Below are 16,696 nucleotides of genomic sequence, written 5' to 3'. Positions count from 1 at the left end.
TTCAAGTTGCTGGAATTACAGATGAGCACCTGGCTAGCTTAAGGATCTTAATTGGCTTTGTTTTTTATTGTAGAATCAGCAGCAGTTCATTTCAGAAAATAAAATGATTATTTCAAATGTCTTGAACAGAAGAGGTTGGTTTTATGGACAGAAAAGGTCTGAAAAAAGCAGAAACAAAGAACAAAAAGCAGACTGATCATTTTCAAGTTATTTTCCTTGAAGGACAGCAGGGACAAATACACAGAACAATAGAAAAATATCTGGCTAACATCAAGTCATCTTTTTTGTCTAAGTATTAAGACATGGAGAACTCCATTATGCCAATTAAACTGGCCTGTTTGGGATATTGGCTGTTCTCTCATTTCTCCTGGTTTCCTGAAAAGTCAGATAAAAGGGCTGGGACTGTAGCTCAGTGGCAGACTGTTTACCTAGTTCATGTGAGGCATAGGGTTTGATCCTCAGCACCGCATTAAAAACAAACGAATAAATAAATAAAATATAGGTAAACAACAAAAAACAAAAGTTAGATAAATAGCTTAATTTTGGATTGGTGAAACTTTAGCATGAGTAACTTCATTTTGATTTTTAGTCTGGTCTATTGGGGTCCAGTGCAAGAACCTCATACAAAATAATGGCCTCCTATAATTTTTATTCAACAGAAATAAACTTTCAAAATATATCTACTCGGGAAGTGAATGGAGACAAGAGCCTTCCTGTCATCCTGGAATTCAACTGTTTCTTTTTCTTTTTTTAAATATCAAGTCTATAAAAAAACATAATCCTTTTTAATAGTTCAGTGTCTCTTATTTAAGGACGGAGGTGAGAATCCTCCCAGCTGTAAACTCTACAAGGCAGGTTCCATATGTTCTTTCACTTACTATCTTCAGCACCCAATATTGTGCCTGTTCACATTTGAAAAATTTCTCTTAGATTTTTCTCATCTTCTGATTTCATTCTCTCATGTCCTTCCACTTTGTGGCACCTGAGAAATCTTGGTCTAATCCCTGGATGGTCCCTGGAGGAAGCTTAAGGGTATCCTGGTAGCCTTCCTTTCCTGGGAGTCCTGTTTTAGGGTACACTGGGAGTTAGCCTGGCTCGTCCCACAGAGGCAGTCAGACCCAGGCTCAGTTTGATTTGTCCTCAGCTTTGTCACATGAAAATGGGTTGAAAAGGTTTGCATGGTGACTGGTCAATTTCCCTCCATCTTTTCTGGTTCTAGGCTCCTATGCGGGTGCAGTGGTTGCCATGCCTCTGGCTGGAGTATTGGTGCAGTACATTGGATGGGCCTCTGTCTTTTATATTTATGGTGAGTGGTTTGTCATTATGTGTTCACACCATGTCTCATGAAGATGGCACTTAATTCTAGAAGGGTTTAGCTAAGAGTTTATTACATGAAAATAGAGGTCACTAAGACCAGTTTATTATATAAAAGGAACACTTATTTTTTGAGATTAATTTAATACTTTTATTAAACTTGGTTTTTTTAACTAGCAGATCATTATTTTTCTTTAAATACCTGTAAACAACAACAGGAAAATATAACAAAATAATTTCTCTTAGCTGAGAAATTCTTATGGTAATTTTGGAATATTTTAAAAATTAAAAAATTGAGAGAAGGAAGACAATAAGACCATATCATCAAGCCTTCTGTTTTTTTAACTGCAGGTATGCTTGGAATTATCTGGTACATGTTCTGGCTGTTGCAGGCCTATGAGTGCCCTGCAGCTCACCCTACAATATCCAATGAGGAGAAGACATATATAGAGACAAGCATTGGAGAAGGTGCCAACTTGGCCAGTCTAAATGTAAGTATAAATGGAAAGATAAAGTCTTGCCTCTTTCATATGGGTATTTCTCTTAGTGATTGTGTCATACTCTTAAAAAAATAAGATGCCAATATTTTCATGGAAAATCTTATAATATTTTCACTCTTTAGAAATTTAATACACCATGGAAAAGATTTTTCACATCATTGCCGGTTTATGCAATCATTGTGGCAAATTTTTGCAGAAGCTGGACCTTTTATCTACTCTTAATAAGTCAGCCTGCTTATTTTGAAGAGGTCTTTGGATTTGCAATAAGTAAGGTAAACACACATATGCTTCAAATATTCTTGAACTTTAACTCCCTTGTTTCTGAGAATATATTTGTATGATAAAATAATTAAACTGCTGATCAAAACTCATAATTGTTCTGTGACATCTAATATCTTGGAGGTCAGACAAGTTATATATTCAGTGCATGGTATATTGGATATTTAATTTTTTCTTAGGATCAGAGCTGTATTAAGCTGCTTGTAAAAATTCTATTTGTACTTAATTTCAAGGCGTTTTTGAAGTTAACTCAATGTATATTAAGGATAAAAAGATGTGCTTTCTTTTCTCCCTATAAACTACTCCATAGAAAGAACCTTAAAAGTTCATTTTCAGATGCTCTTCTCTATTTAGTGCTGGCAGTAGCAGTAATAACAATTGCTTGGGATGGTTTAGAAAGAATGTCCTTCAGTGTCCCCAGCCACTTTCATTAGGCTGTTTACAGGGAGGGAGGCTTTTGATGGTGAAACAAACTATCATCATAAAAGAACAAAATCTTCTTCCTACAGGGAAGAAACAAGAGCCTAGTGGAGGTCTATGTCTGCATAGCTATGGGTACTATGGAAGAACTAGTAGAGTCACCAGATGGTGGCTGCCACCAGTGAGCACGCACTTACTCTGTGCCAGGTGGTGTGCCTTTGAAGTACCGAGCCCTGTGCTGGCTGCTGGGGCCTCCGTGATGAATAAGAGTCATCATCATGCTCAAAATCATTCACTCGTTCGTTGTGTTTATTCTGACATTCAGACCATCCTGGATCCCACATTAAAAGATTAAATTTGGTGGAGGCTGTGGGGCAGTGGGATGAGGGGGAGTAGGAAATGACAGAGATGCATCTCTTAGAAGAAATGTACTTTTTCCCTCCAGGTGGGTCTCTTGTCGGCAGTCCCACACATGGTGATGACAATCGTTGTGCCTATCGGAGGGCAACTGGCTGATTATTTAAGAAGCAGGAAGATTTTGACCACAACTGCTGTCAGAAAGATCATGAACTGTGGAGGTACTGTGGATTTCACAGGAAGCTTAAGCAGCTTTTGAAGAATGAGAGTGAATGGGACTTCAGAAACTTTAGAAAACATGTTTAGTTCTTGGGACGGATCTTAGAAACCCTTAGGTCTGTCCCTCCAGCAGACGATTGTGTCCATCACACTACTGCTAAGTGGCCATTTAGCCTGTACTTTGTGCAACCTGAGGTAGGACAACTAGCTGATGCCTGATATATCAGGGCATGCTTAAAACCAAAAAATGTTTCTTTTGTCTACTCTCAAGCCAAAGCCACATGACTTCCAGTTATATATCTGTTTATTATTTATCTTTTCCACATGTTCTTCTACATATATTGTTTACATAGTTTATTTCCTTTCTTCCTTCCTCCCCTTTCACATATATGTATATTTTGGTAAGACATATAAGAAAATATTTCTTCTTATTATTTTTTTAGATACTGAAGATTGAACCCAGAGGTTTACTTTACCACTGAGCTACATCCCAAGTCCTTTTCATTTTTTTTTTTTTTTTTGTTTTGAGATAGGAACTTACTAAGTTGCCCAGAATGGTCTTAAACTTGTGATTCTCTTGCCTTAGCTTCCCAAGTCACTGGGATGACAGGCATACACTACAGGAAAGGAAAGTATTTTTTCTGAATAGACTTCTTTCTTCCCAACATATGCTTGTGCATGGGTACATGCATACACACATAACACACTTTGCACACACAAATACACAGTACACACAACCATTTTCTTTTGGTTTGTTTATACCTGCTTTATGTTTTCATTTTAGAAAAATAAAGTGAAAGGTGATTTCCCAAAAGACTAGGTGAAATTAGTCATGAACATCTGCAATGTTTGTAATTGTTCACCATTTTTTAACCTCTCCATTTTCGTCTTATTTGTTTTGCTTTTTAAATTAGCATTTATTGAGTAATTTCTATGCCAAACACTAAATTCTTTACATATATTATCTTATTTAATCTTCATAATTCCAATGTAAAGCAAGTGCTATAACTACATACAATTTACAGAAATAAAACTGAGGCAAAATAAAGTGACTTACTTGAGCAGCCGATTCTGTGTAAGGTATCAGGTCAGACTGAGAAAATTGCCAATTCTCCCAGTCACTCTTTGTTGCTACCTCTCCAGGGGGCTGGGGTCAGGTGGGAATAAGAGGATATTCTGAAAGAGGTCACAACTGGGATTTAAATTGAAAAGGAGGGATTGAGCATGCTCTGACTCCAGATTAGATGGGTCAGGTCTATTAGGCAGAAATTGTTGGGCTTGACCTTAACTTGAGCTTTTGTGTAGGAGACTGAAGGTTGGTAGGCAGAGGTCTACTCTATGATGGGTTAAAGGGGCTCTGCATTCAAGATCCTTTCCAAGCAGCTCTAGTAGGCAGAATAATATCCAGGTTCTAATTCTTAGAATCCCTGAATATATTTGCCCACTTCTCAAAAGGGACTTTGCAGGCATGATTAAATTACGGATCTTGCAATGGGGAGATTATCCTGTATTATTGGGTGGGCCCAATGTAATACAAAGGTTTGTGTAAGAGGACACGGGGGCTAAGTGTCAGAGAAGGCAATTTGATGGTGAGAGTGAGACAGTGGTGGGGATGGTGTTGGGTATTGGTAATGAGAGCTCAAAAAATTTTTAAGTGCTAACAAAGTGCCCGTTGAGAGAAAAAAAAATTTTTTCATGCAGAAAGTAGAATATATATGATATCTTCCAAAAATTCCTCTCATCTTTTAAAAATACCTTTTCACTGTTTTTTCTTATTGTTTTATATTTTGACATAGTATCATCAGTGAATTTTACATAGAAACTTAAAAAAAAATACAGAAAAAGACCACAGTCATCCTTCTTTGTTTAAATAGAGATGCTAGATGAGTTACAACTACCTAAAAACATATCTGAAAAATCCAGATTTATTTTGATATGACAAGATGCTTGTGAGGATCTTCTAGAGAATTTCAGTTGGTTTCATGTTTCCTAAAAAGAATTACATGGCCATTTCACATCTAAGAAGGATCACATGCATCTTGGAACCTGTTTTGTCCTTCTTTTTTTTCCACAGACAAGAGACATGGGTTGATACAAACAGTTAAAACAAGAAGATCACGTTAAGACATGATGTTCTGTTCTAGTTCATTCTGACTCAGGGCATATTTCCAAGATCCTTGTATTCCCCACTGTAGTACCTGTAAATATGACTAAAACGAAAAAATTCTAGTCTGGCTGAATCAGTTGCCTGTGTGAACCCCAGGCTATTTAAATATGAAATGAAAATGTTCTTAGGTCTTTAAATCTTTGTGTTTTTTTTTTGGTGTGTGTGTGTGTGTGTGTGTGTGTGTGTGTGTGTGTGTGTGTGGTGCTGGAGATTGAACCCAGGGTCTTTAAATCTTAATGTTGTTTATCTTAACTTTACATAGGTTCATTTTTAAGGATCTTTTGGTTATCCCTGAAATTCAAATTTTATCCTTAAGCTCCTGAAACATACAGTCCTATCTCTAGCACCTTTAACCATCAAGAGAAACCATTTAGGCTCTTCACTGCTTTTACTTACTTTGGCAGTCTGCTAACAATTTGGTCAAGATCACCTTTATTCTTACAGATGAAGCAATATATATCATTTCTAAGTGTTATTTTTCATACAATGTCCTCATTCTAATTCTTTGGGGGAATCAACTTTCTGGCACAATCTTAGTTGAAATGTTAAAGAGAGTCGGTCAAATGCTTTGTTATTTAAGGTAGGTTACTTCTAAAACACATATAGTCAGTATATTGAACACCAGCAATTTTTCTCTGATTAATTTGAAACTATGAAGCAAATTAAGAACAAGTAGCAAATGATATAAAACCCAGTTTTCTTCCCTATCCCCCAAGGTTGAGATCAAACCTAGGACCTTGTGCATGATGAGCAAGCATCCTACCACTGAGCTATATCTCCAGCCCACACCTACTATTTTTTTTTTGTACCAGGGATTGAACGCAGTGGCACTTAACTAAGCTATATCCCCAGCCCTTTTTAATATTTTTCTTAGGGACAGGGTCTCACTGAGTTGCTTAGGGCCTCACCAAATTGCTGAGGCTGGCTTTGAACTTGTGATCCTCCTGCCTCAGCCTCCTGAACTTCTGGGATTACAGGTATGCACCACTTTACCTGGCCCAAACCCATATTTTAAAAGCACAACTGGTTCCGTCTAAAATAGTGATTAATACTTGCCTTTCTCTATGGTAGTTTTGAAGAAATGAGTAACTTAACCAAATTTACAATAAGTGCTATAGCTTTCATTCCAACCTAAATATTTTGATCCCATTTTCTTTCCCTGGCATTAATTCATTAAGTGTTATTTATTGGGTGTGCATTCTGTGCTAAGCTAGATTTTGTGTTAAAATTACAGTTTTGTGGGAGAGGCAGAAACACAAATGAAAAATTACAAAGCAGTGTGAAAAGTTCTATGGCAAGTAAGAAGGAGGAGGAGGAGGAAGAGAAGGAGGAGGAGGAAGAGGAGGAGGAGGAGGAGGAGGAGGAGGAGGAGGAGGAGGAGGAGGAGGAGGAGAAGGAAATGTCAGTTTCACTGATTGAGGGTGGCGTAGAGTTTTCCAGGAAGCTTTCTAGAGGAACAATATTTGAACTGAACTTTAAAGGAGAATAACTTCTCTAGAAAAAGAGAAGATGGTGGGAAAAGAATGTCCCAGGCAAGGAATAGTACATGAAAATACACATGGGCATGAGACAGGTTGTGTGGATTAGAGAAGTTTTAGAGCTGTTAATGCAACACAGAGGGCTATGTTTGGCACATAGACAGTGAGGTCAGAGGTGAGGGCTGGCAGGAGAGGAAACTGGAACAGCAAGAGGGACTATTATATAATGCTGTACTATCGACATGGAGCCCTTGACAAATGTTTTAAGCAAAGAAGGGACATGTGATTTAGGAAGACAGTGGTGAGTGAATGGACCAGAGGAGGACAAGGAGGGAAGACCACCAAAAAGGCTATTGTAATTGTCTGAGTGAGAGGCAAAGGGGGCCCAGGACTAGGACAGAGGCAGAGGTAGGGAAAGTGGAAGTTGGTAGATATTTTTGAGGACAAACCTATAGATTTTTATGTGGAAACAGAGGAAAGAAGAGAAATACAAGATGATTCTCAAGTTCCTGCATTGGACTTTTGGTAACCATTTGTTGAACAGTGCCCATCCACCTCACATATGCAATTGCATTTTGTCTCCCAGTATGCTACAAGGTTGTATTATTATCTCCATTTTTTTTTTCCAGTGAGGAATTGAAGAGGTGAAGTAACTTGTCCAGGGTTACACAATCAGTGATTCTGAGGTGGAACTGAATGCCAATCTCATCTGACTTTTATAGTCTGGGTCCTCAACACGAATATTAGGAGATTAATTTAGAGAAGGAAAACAAAGAACTTATTGGTGGTGGTTGCTTCATTTTTCTTAGGAGTAAAAAAGTAGGGGAACTGAGACGTGGTTTGGGTATGTTGCCTTTGATGTAACTGTAGGTCAGTGGTGTGGGGATGTCTAGCATCAGCAGTCTCCAGAATGAAGCATCGCTGATTGTCTCCCCGTTCCCAGGGCACTTCACATACTGCAAATGGTATTTAATTGTCTGCTGTGGGCTGACTTTTTTTTTATGAGAAGAAATTCTTCATAATTTTCTCATCCATTTTTATTGTGCTGGACTCACTTATTTTGAATGAAAGGAACAGAAAGTACTTTTGTCCTGCTGTGTTTTTATGCAAATATCTGAGATTTGGTGAAGAATTTTGCTTTCTCTGTTACAAGCAGTCAGGCCCTGATTTTTATTTCAGATATTTATCTACTACAGCTTTCTGGCAATAAATATTAATATTGTTGTGTTATTTTAATTCTATTTTTTTGTGGTATTGGGGATTGAACTCAGGGCTTCACACTTGCTAGGCAAGCACTCTATCCCGGAGGTACACTCTTCCCCCTATTTAAAAAAAATATTTTGAGACAGGATCTTGCTAAATTGCCTGGGCTGGCCTTGAATTCATAGTCCTCCTACCTTAGCCACCTGAACAACCGTGATCACAAATGTATAGCACTATGTCCATTTTGTCATGTTATTTTTATGTGGGAGGCCATAACCTATGTAGTCAAACAAGGAATCAGTAAAAACATGTAGAAGAGTTTTAGTATTTAGAAATAGTATGTACAACAACTCATGAAGTAACTAATAACATTCCTCATCCCAGGAACATCACTGGAACCATTTGGTGTTCAATGTGCACCAAGATAATGTTATCCAGTTCACAGAATCTCCCATCTGGGTAATAGCATTGTGCTAGAATGTATGGAGCAAAACCTAGGCCCATGGAAATATGGATTCATTCTTATTTGATAAATTAATAACCTCCGGCTGACATGAAAATGACACTCCCCCCCCCATTGTTTCCATTTGCAGGTTTTGGCATGGAGGCAACCTTGCTCCTGGTGGTTGGTTTTTCCCACACCAAAGGGGTGGCTATCTCCTTCCTGGTGCTTGCTGTAGGATTTAGTGGCTTTGCCATTTCAGGTAAAGTATCCTTGGTGTGTCTGAATCTTGTCTTAGGAGGAAGGAAAGAAAGGGCCTTGTAGCCCCCTCCTTCAGTAGCCAGGCCACTCTGAGGAACAGGACCACTCACTGCCTAGAGAGTCTGTCTAATGGGAGACATTGTAAGATGACTGGGATGGACTTAGTCATCCATTTAAGCTGGGGTTGTCCCTACTTACTCTGCCCTGGAAAAAGTCACAGGTGACTTCCTTGAGACACAAGCAGAGACCTACTTTTTTTTTTTAAAGGAAGTTTCCTTAGATTTTTTGAAAATGAAGGCTCCATTTTCTAAATGGAGGTCTGGGGAGGGAAGTGGACTTTCAGGACAGGTGGATCAGGTAGGAATAGTAATGAAGACACAAGCTGACCTTGATCAAGCATATTCAAAACTCTTTATGTGTATTAAGCCCTATCATTCCCATAATCACCCTAGGGGTATCAGTGCTGTTAGGAGCCCCATTTTACAGGGGCAGAAATCAATCTACTTTGAGAAGCCAGTGTACAACTATGTCATATCTAATAGACTTCAGAAGCTCCCTGTGCAAAACTGGATGGGAAAGCAAAATTTAGTTGTTTGTCTAATTTTTAAATATCTCAATAAAAATTGTACCAAAAATTTCATATAATTGCATCTATCTCACAGCATTGTGAAGCAAGTAGTAGTATCAATATTTTACTGACTTTTCATTATTTTACTGATATTTAACAAAAACTCAGAAAAATTGGGAACTTTTCTAATGCCATATGGTTGGTGACAAAAGGACAGAAGCACAGTTACACCTGTCATCTGTCTATATTTTTCTCATTATCTCAGCCTACCTTTAATATCAAATAGAGTGGTAATGTGCTAGAACAAAAAAAGATGGAACTTTTGGTCTAAACTACCCTAAAATAGAGGCTTGAGATATCTATGAAAAGTAAATAGAGCTAATGAATAATTTGGGAAGAAATGTATACTTTCAAAGTAGCATGTATCTAGGAATTTGGGTTTGGACCTGGGTGCGAGACCATCCTTAACTTCTTTTCATTTATAAAAGAAAAATTTGCTAAATTATTTAAGTTCTCATCCAGAGATTGGAGAGAGACAACCACAACTTCATGGGGTTGTTGGGAGGATGGATGGAGATCTTTGATGCATTCCCCCACACTTTTTACTAGGTAGGCACTGCTCTCAGCAGTAGGGTGATACAGTGAACAAATCAAACATTCTGCCCTCAGAAAGTTAACATTCTAGTGGAAACAAGGTATTTGAAGCCCTTAGCACAGCGTCAGAGGCAGAACAAAATTTTAAGTATTCACTGTTGCTATTGCTATATTATTATGCACACTAACCCTTGCTTCCCAGACTTTAATGCAAGTAGAAACTACCCTAAGATCTTGCAGAATTCAGAGGCTGATTTGGTAGGTCCAGAGTGGGGCCTGAGGTCTATATTTCTAACAAGCTCCGCAGTGATGCTGATAGCGTCCTCTGAGTAGGCAGGTGAGAGCAGTCATGACTTTCTTCCAGTAGGATGTTGAGGGACACCATCCCTTGATAACTCTGTGATGCAAAAGAGATTCATATCCTGTCTTCAGAGATATTGAAACGTTCAGGTTCATATTGCTTCCTTTCCTTTGGATTGCAATTAAGTCACAATCAAAAGGAGAGAAACAGGGGTACACCCCAATCATAGCTGCTGCCATTTTTTAAAAAAAACACTTAATGCTTGCCACTTGCCACTTTTTCTCTCCTCCTTTTTTTTTTTTTTTTTGTTGTTGTTGGGGGAGGAGGGTGCTAGGGATTGCATCCAGGGATGTTTAACCACAGAGCCACATCCCCAGCCCTTTTTATTTTAAGACAAGTTCTCATTAAGTTGCCTAGGGCCTTGCTAAATTGCTGAGGCTGGCCTTGAACTTGCAATCCTCTTTCCTCAGTCTCCCTAGTTGCTGGGATTATGGCATGCTTGCCACTTTTAAAGCTCGATCTATCATTTAATCCCCATCACAACCTTATGATAAGGGAATTGCTATGTCCATTTTACTGATGAGGATATTGAAGCTCAGAAAGGTAATTTAATTTACCTAAATATGTTGAGTAGCTTAAATTGAAATAAAAGTCTATCTGACTCAACAATGACACTATGGGAGTGACTGTATCCATGAGGGTGATAGTTCCTAAGGATCTGCTGTCTGCAAAATTTGCAAGGAATAAATAAGGATTCTGGGGAAGACTGGCACAATTCGGGAGCTGATTATACACAAGACAATCTTGATAGGTGAGGCTAGAAAGATGCTAAGCCCGAGTGACGGCCACTTTGGGAGATGTTCTGTGTAGAAAATACAGACTCTCCTAGTTTCTCATTTGCTACAAAAATCTATCAATATCCCAGTTTCTTGATGATTACCCCCACACCCAGAACACTAGGATTGTGGAGCAATCATCAAGAAACTGAGATATTGTCACATTATCTTTAGCTGAACACAGATGCCTAGGCTTTGTATCAGAATATAATACTAGACAATCATTAATTGCTTTTTATCTCTGGGTTCTTTTCTAATAAAGTATTTATCACATTCAAATGAACTGTAAGATTAACTAATCTTGCAGCTGTTTTATATTCTGACTTGCTGGCACTTTGATCTGAAAGAGAAGGTATGTTTATGACAGAAATGGTTTTCTCAAAAATGTTCCAAGAATGGAGGTAGGAAAAAAGCAGCCAAACAATATGCAAGATTAGGGAAAAAAATGTTTGTTTTAAATCCTATTTCCGGGTTCTTTGTACAGAAAGAGAATTAAAAAACAAACAAAAAAGGGAAACAAAGATATGAATAAACAAAATTACAACTCCTTGCTGTAATTTCAGTAACTGAAATTAGTTATTAATTAAACAAATACTTAGGGAGTAGCTACTCTATGCCAGACGCTTTTCTAGTGCAGGGGAGGTAGTGGTAAATAAGACAGATGGCTAATAACCTATCAAGAGTATAGGTGTTGGCTCTCACCTCTGGGTAGCAGGTATTCAACATACATTCAAACACATGAAAGTGTTTTATCAGTTATAGAAGGTTCATGCATTTAATTTAATACTCAAAAATTTATGGGAATAACTACCCCCAATTTATAGATGAGGAAACTTAGGTTTAGGAAGTTTAAATCCTTAGACTCGGGTTGCACCTCAGAGCTGACTCTGAAATGCACCCTTGGGCTGTATTGGCAAAGTTGATTTCCACTGCCTCAAGCCTTGTTCATAGCTCTGCCTTTCCTTCCTTCACTGGTTTCCCCTTCCTTCTACTCATTCTTTTCTCCTGACAAATGAATTCTACAGTGAGGTGTTGGCAACATATTATCTTACCTCCTATTTTACCACTTTTCACCAATTTTGATAGAAGACCCCAGAGACAGGGAAATGCTTAGCAATGACAGTGGAAGCAGCAGTGGTGATGGTGGTTACAATAGCTCAGCTCTTTTCTAAGGGCTCCCAGATACCCGTTTCTCTTGAGTCTCAGGCCACAGTATCTTTAGGAGGTGAATCACAAGACCACCATCTTTACTGATGAGGATCCTCATCTTTAGTGATGAGAGAACTAAGGTAAAAATGCACTTGAGTATGAGATGGAAATAAAATTCAAATCCGAAATGCACAGACTCCAAATCAAGTAGGTGTGTGAAAGTGTTTTTATCAATTATAGAGGGCTCTGCTAATGTTTATGCAAATGTTTATTATTTAAAAAACAAAAACCAAAACCCAGCCTTTCCTGTAAGCTGCATGGACGTGAAGGCAGACTTATCTACAGGGCCTTTTAGGAGTGAGTCTGGGGGTAGGAGGGGACATATTACAAAGTAAGGTTGGATTCTACAAATTTGATTGTTTACTCTGAAAAGATGTGGTGCAGGCTTTGGCTTTTCAGGATTCCCTAAACACTATGTTTTGGAGTTCCAGATCTACAGGACACACATGCTGCAATTCTCCCCATCCAGAACCCAAGCAGACATGGCTAGTAGTAGCATGTTTAACTGTTTTGTGCAGACACAGCCTGGCAGTGCTAAACTGAGGCCTCTTGGTAGAGGGCCCATTAGTCATATACTAGAGGGTATCCAGTGGATTGATGAGAATCGGGGCACAACAAGTATTTCTCAAAGGATATCTGAAATCCCGTTCTTGACTCTGATTTTGAGGTTTTTGGCTTCACTGTAGGTTTTAACGTCAACCACCTCGACATTGCTCCCCGCTATGCCAGCATTCTCATGGGGATCTCAAATGGAGTGGGAACCCTTTCTGGAATGGTCTGTCCCCTCATTGTTGGTGCAATGACCAAGCACAAGGTAATGAATGGTCTCCTTTGTGGTTATGGGTTACAGTAGAAGTGCTGCAAAACTTGAGATCTCAAGGCCCTACCTGAGCCTGAAAATGTAAATACATGTGTCCTTAACCTTGCTGAAGTTGCTGAACCACTTCTTCCTCTTCTTTCCTCCTCCTCCTGTTTCTTATATCATTACTTGTTGATGCCACCAGGACTGATTGTTGTTTGGTTCCATGTTTTCTCAACTAAGAAATAAAGGTGTAGGGGACAAGGATGAAGGTCACAGAGACCATTGAGAGACCCAAAGAAGAAACTGAGGCAATCAACTCAGGATAAATGAGTTACCAAGATTGTTTTATAATTTGAAGTGATTAAACTTTATAGGTTATTTCCATCTATTGCCTAGTGTGTTCTAGCATAAGAATATTAGTGCTGCTCTACTTCCTTGTTCAGAAGCAAAATAAACAAGACATTAATGATCCTTCCTAAGAACTTTCAAGGGTGTGGAACTCAGTCTTTATTGAGCCTTTGTGTATTTACACCAGCATGGGAGGTACAGAGAGATCCTGCAACCCATCCAGAGTTCAACCACAGGCCACTTGATTTCTGTATCTCTATGGGGAAAAAATTTCAGGATCCACTTTTTATAATCAGGAATTATTTGCTGGTATGGGGTTTTGGCCTATTTTCTTAGTCAAATTGCTTATTACAATATGACTTCAGATATTCTTCCATCTTCTTTGAGAAGAAAGTGTGAGGTAACTTTCCTTGCTTGTTGACAAAAAAGGAGATGGAATTTGGAGACAGCCAGAGAATCCATGTTTTCCCTTTTTTTTAAAGGAAGGAATTTTTTTAACACCTTTATTCTATTTATTTATTTGTATGTGGTGCTGAGGATCAAACCCAGGCCTCACATGGGCTAGGCAAGCACTCAGCCCCATTTTTCCCCTTTTTGTTTGATGATAAGATCAGTAACATGCCTATCAATCTAAGATATTATCTTCTGCTTACTTTAAACACTATCCTCCCCAACTTTTGCAGGACTGGATATGAAATCTAGGGCCTTGTGCATGTGAGGCAAGCACTCTACTGCTGATCTATACCCAAGTCCCTATTTTTTGATTTACTACTTTTTATGTAGAAAAAATGATTATAAATAAACTACTGATCATAAAAGTTGAACACTTCAATGGCTCAGATATTGTTTACCCAACAGTAAGCCAGAAAGCAATTTCTGATATTTAAAATTGTTGGGTCCTAAAGCAAGTGTGGCTTAGTCTACTGTGACACAGGAAAGCACGTTTGTATGTTTAGGAGGGCTATGCAATGGTGCAGCATGCATTTTTGCATGTCATTTATTTTAAAATGTATTTTTTTAAATTCAAAATCACATTCATTCTAGTCTTTTTTAAAAGTTGGTGATGGACCTTTATTTTATGTATTTATATATGCAGTGCTGAGAATTGAACCCAGTGCCTCACACATGCTAGGCAAGTGCTCTACCAGTGAGCCACAACCCTAACCCTCATTATAGTCTTAATGCAGCGTCTGACCATGTCCTCCTAAGAAGCACAGTGTTTCCTTGGGTTTGGCAGGTAGTTTTGTCTCAGCGAAGCCCTTCAGAACACACTGCTAGATCTCTGTTTTAGGTGAAAACATTAATTGCATTTTGTTTTCCATTTAGACCCGTGAGGAGTGGCAGAATGTGTTCCTCATTGCTGCACTGGTGCACTACAGTGGTGTGATCTTCTATGGCATCTTTGCTTCTGGGGAGAAACAGGATTGGGCTGACCCAGAGTCTCTCTGTGAGGAGAAATGTGGAATCATTGACCAAGATGAATTAGCTGAGGAGACAGAACTCAACCACGAGACTTTTGTGAGTCCCAGAAAGAAGATGTCTTATGGCGCCACCAGTCAAAATTGTGAATTCCAGAAGAAGGAACACAGAGGACAGAGAGAAATGACCCTCGAGGAGGGAGAACTGACATCCTACCAGAGAGAAGAGGGAAACTTCTCAGATATATCCTAATATCTGAGAGGTGCTTCTGTCTTTTCCTCACATTAGAACCATAAAGTATCCATACTTATTGCCTTCCTCAGAGTCCAGCTTGCCAGGGGGCCACATAATGGGGACACTTGAGGTAGGAGGGGAAAGGAAGAAGATTAAATAGCAATGTAAAAAAGAAAATATTATTCTGCAATGACATGAATCTAGAGTTTGTTCTCAGTTGATAAAATAGTTTAATACGTATATATTTGGATTGGCAGTTGACCCTTTTCTCAAAAAACTGAACTTATGTGAAAAGGGATGACTAGAAGAATAAGGAAGACAATATCTTTTTGTTCAAAGAAACATGGAAGGAAATGGGGCTGTTTGATCAAGAGGAGAGTAAATGATAGTTGCTACCACACCTCAGATGGCAGCCATGCAGAGGAGGGTTTCTTATTTCTAATTCAAGGTACCATTCTTAGAGGCCCTCTGTTGTGCCAGGTGCTTTATAAACATTTTTATTTAATCTCCATGTATTGATAACATACATTTATTATCTCCATTTTACAACTAAGGAAACTAAAGCAAGAAGACATCAACTTGCCCAAGGTCATCTGGCCAGGGCTAGTGCTGAGATTGGCAAAGCCCAAAATGAGTGGCAGTTGTACGAAAGAAGATTTCAGCTCAGGACAGGGAAAACATTATTAGTAATGAAAATTGGAAATGGAATGAAATGTATTGTGGGTAATTCTCTTTGGGGTAGGTGTGGGGGATGGGAGTGGCAGAGGGAATTCAAACATTACATGACTGTCTGGACTCTAAGAAACTTAGGGTCCTATATTAATTGAAGAACCCAACCATTTTATAAATTCACAGGTTTTTAAAATATTCAGGGTCACAAATTATATGAGAGATTCAAACCAGTAAAGCGGAACAACAAAAAAAAAGAAGCTAAGCAAGAGAACCAAATTTCTAGGAATCCAATAGTCAGCATGGCTGAAAAGAAATAAACAAGGGGTTGACTATTAAATTTTAACCCTTTGAAATATCAAGAATGCAGTTAAATAATGTTTCAAATTACAAATCTTTAAGACATTTAATAGTTTCAGAAGTAGGTTTGTGCATTTTATTAGATAAAATTGTCTTGAAAGAATCTTCTGTTTTAAAAAAGTATGTCTTTAGCCTTTTCCTGCTTGTGATTATATTAAGAAGTTTAATTAAATTGTACAAAATTATGATGGAACTTTTCATAATAACTTTGTTTGGAATGATATGCAGGGGAGATACAACAATATAGCAGTAGTTCTACAGGGAAATACTACAATAAAAAAACTGAGACAATAAAACCTGTATTTGGTGTTGAAAAACTCATCTTTGATTGCATCAGGCAATAACATGGGTACTCTCTACATATATTTAAAAATGTAATGTGGCATGTCATGTAAAAGATTATTTAAAAATAAAATTATTTTCCTGTTCATTGATTTTGAAAATTTTATTATTTTTAGAAGAAAAGTTTAATATCATGAAAAAAAGATAGACTTTCTTGTAGTATATTATAGTAAAGTATTTTTCCCTCTAATTTTCCCATATATATTTCTGTTGCCTAGTTGTATCTGTGGAATTATAATGTATTTTATAAAAAGAATAATATTATAACTAACAAAAACAGAACAAGAGTAATCTTGGATAAAAAAAAGAATTGCCAGAATTTCCATTAAATAATATTCTTTATATCATTGGTATATAATTTATAAGATATCTTT

At 38.0% G+C, this 16,696-nt stretch overlaps 1 protein-coding gene across 2 annotated transcripts in view; it reads left to right on the top strand.

Moving 5' to 3' along the window:
* Slc17a8 (solute carrier family 17 member 8) overlaps window positions 1-16,410 on the top strand; it is a 56,586-nt gene extending 40,176 nt beyond the window's left edge. For both annotated transcript variants that reach the window (XM_078052937.1, XM_005322375.4), the window contains 7 exons: window positions 1,220-1,306; window positions 1,666-1,805; window positions 1,937-2,086; window positions 2,959-3,091; window positions 8,531-8,641; window positions 12,835-12,962; window positions 14,625-16,410. In XM_078052937.1, the coding sequence (XP_077909063.1) occupies window positions 1,220-1,306; window positions 1,666-1,805; window positions 1,937-2,086; window positions 2,959-3,091; window positions 8,531-8,641; window positions 12,835-12,962; window positions 14,625-14,969 (1,094 nt within the window). In that variant the 3' untranslated portion in view covers window positions 14,970-16,410. The remainder of the gene's footprint in view (window positions 1-1,219; window positions 1,307-1,665; window positions 1,806-1,936; window positions 2,087-2,958; window positions 3,092-8,530; window positions 8,642-12,834; window positions 12,963-14,624) is intronic.
* The last annotated feature ends 286 nt before the right edge of the window (window positions 16,411-16,696 follow it).

This window comes from Ictidomys tridecemlineatus, chromosome 6 (assembly GCF_052094955.1).
Source record: "Ictidomys tridecemlineatus isolate mIctTri1 chromosome 6, mIctTri1.hap1, whole genome shotgun sequence".
Taxonomy (NCBI): Eukaryota; Metazoa; Chordata; class Mammalia; order Rodentia; family Sciuridae; genus Ictidomys; species Ictidomys tridecemlineatus.
The sequence above is the reverse complement of the archived record's forward strand: the minus strand, read 5'-3'. Positions and strand labels throughout refer to the sequence as shown.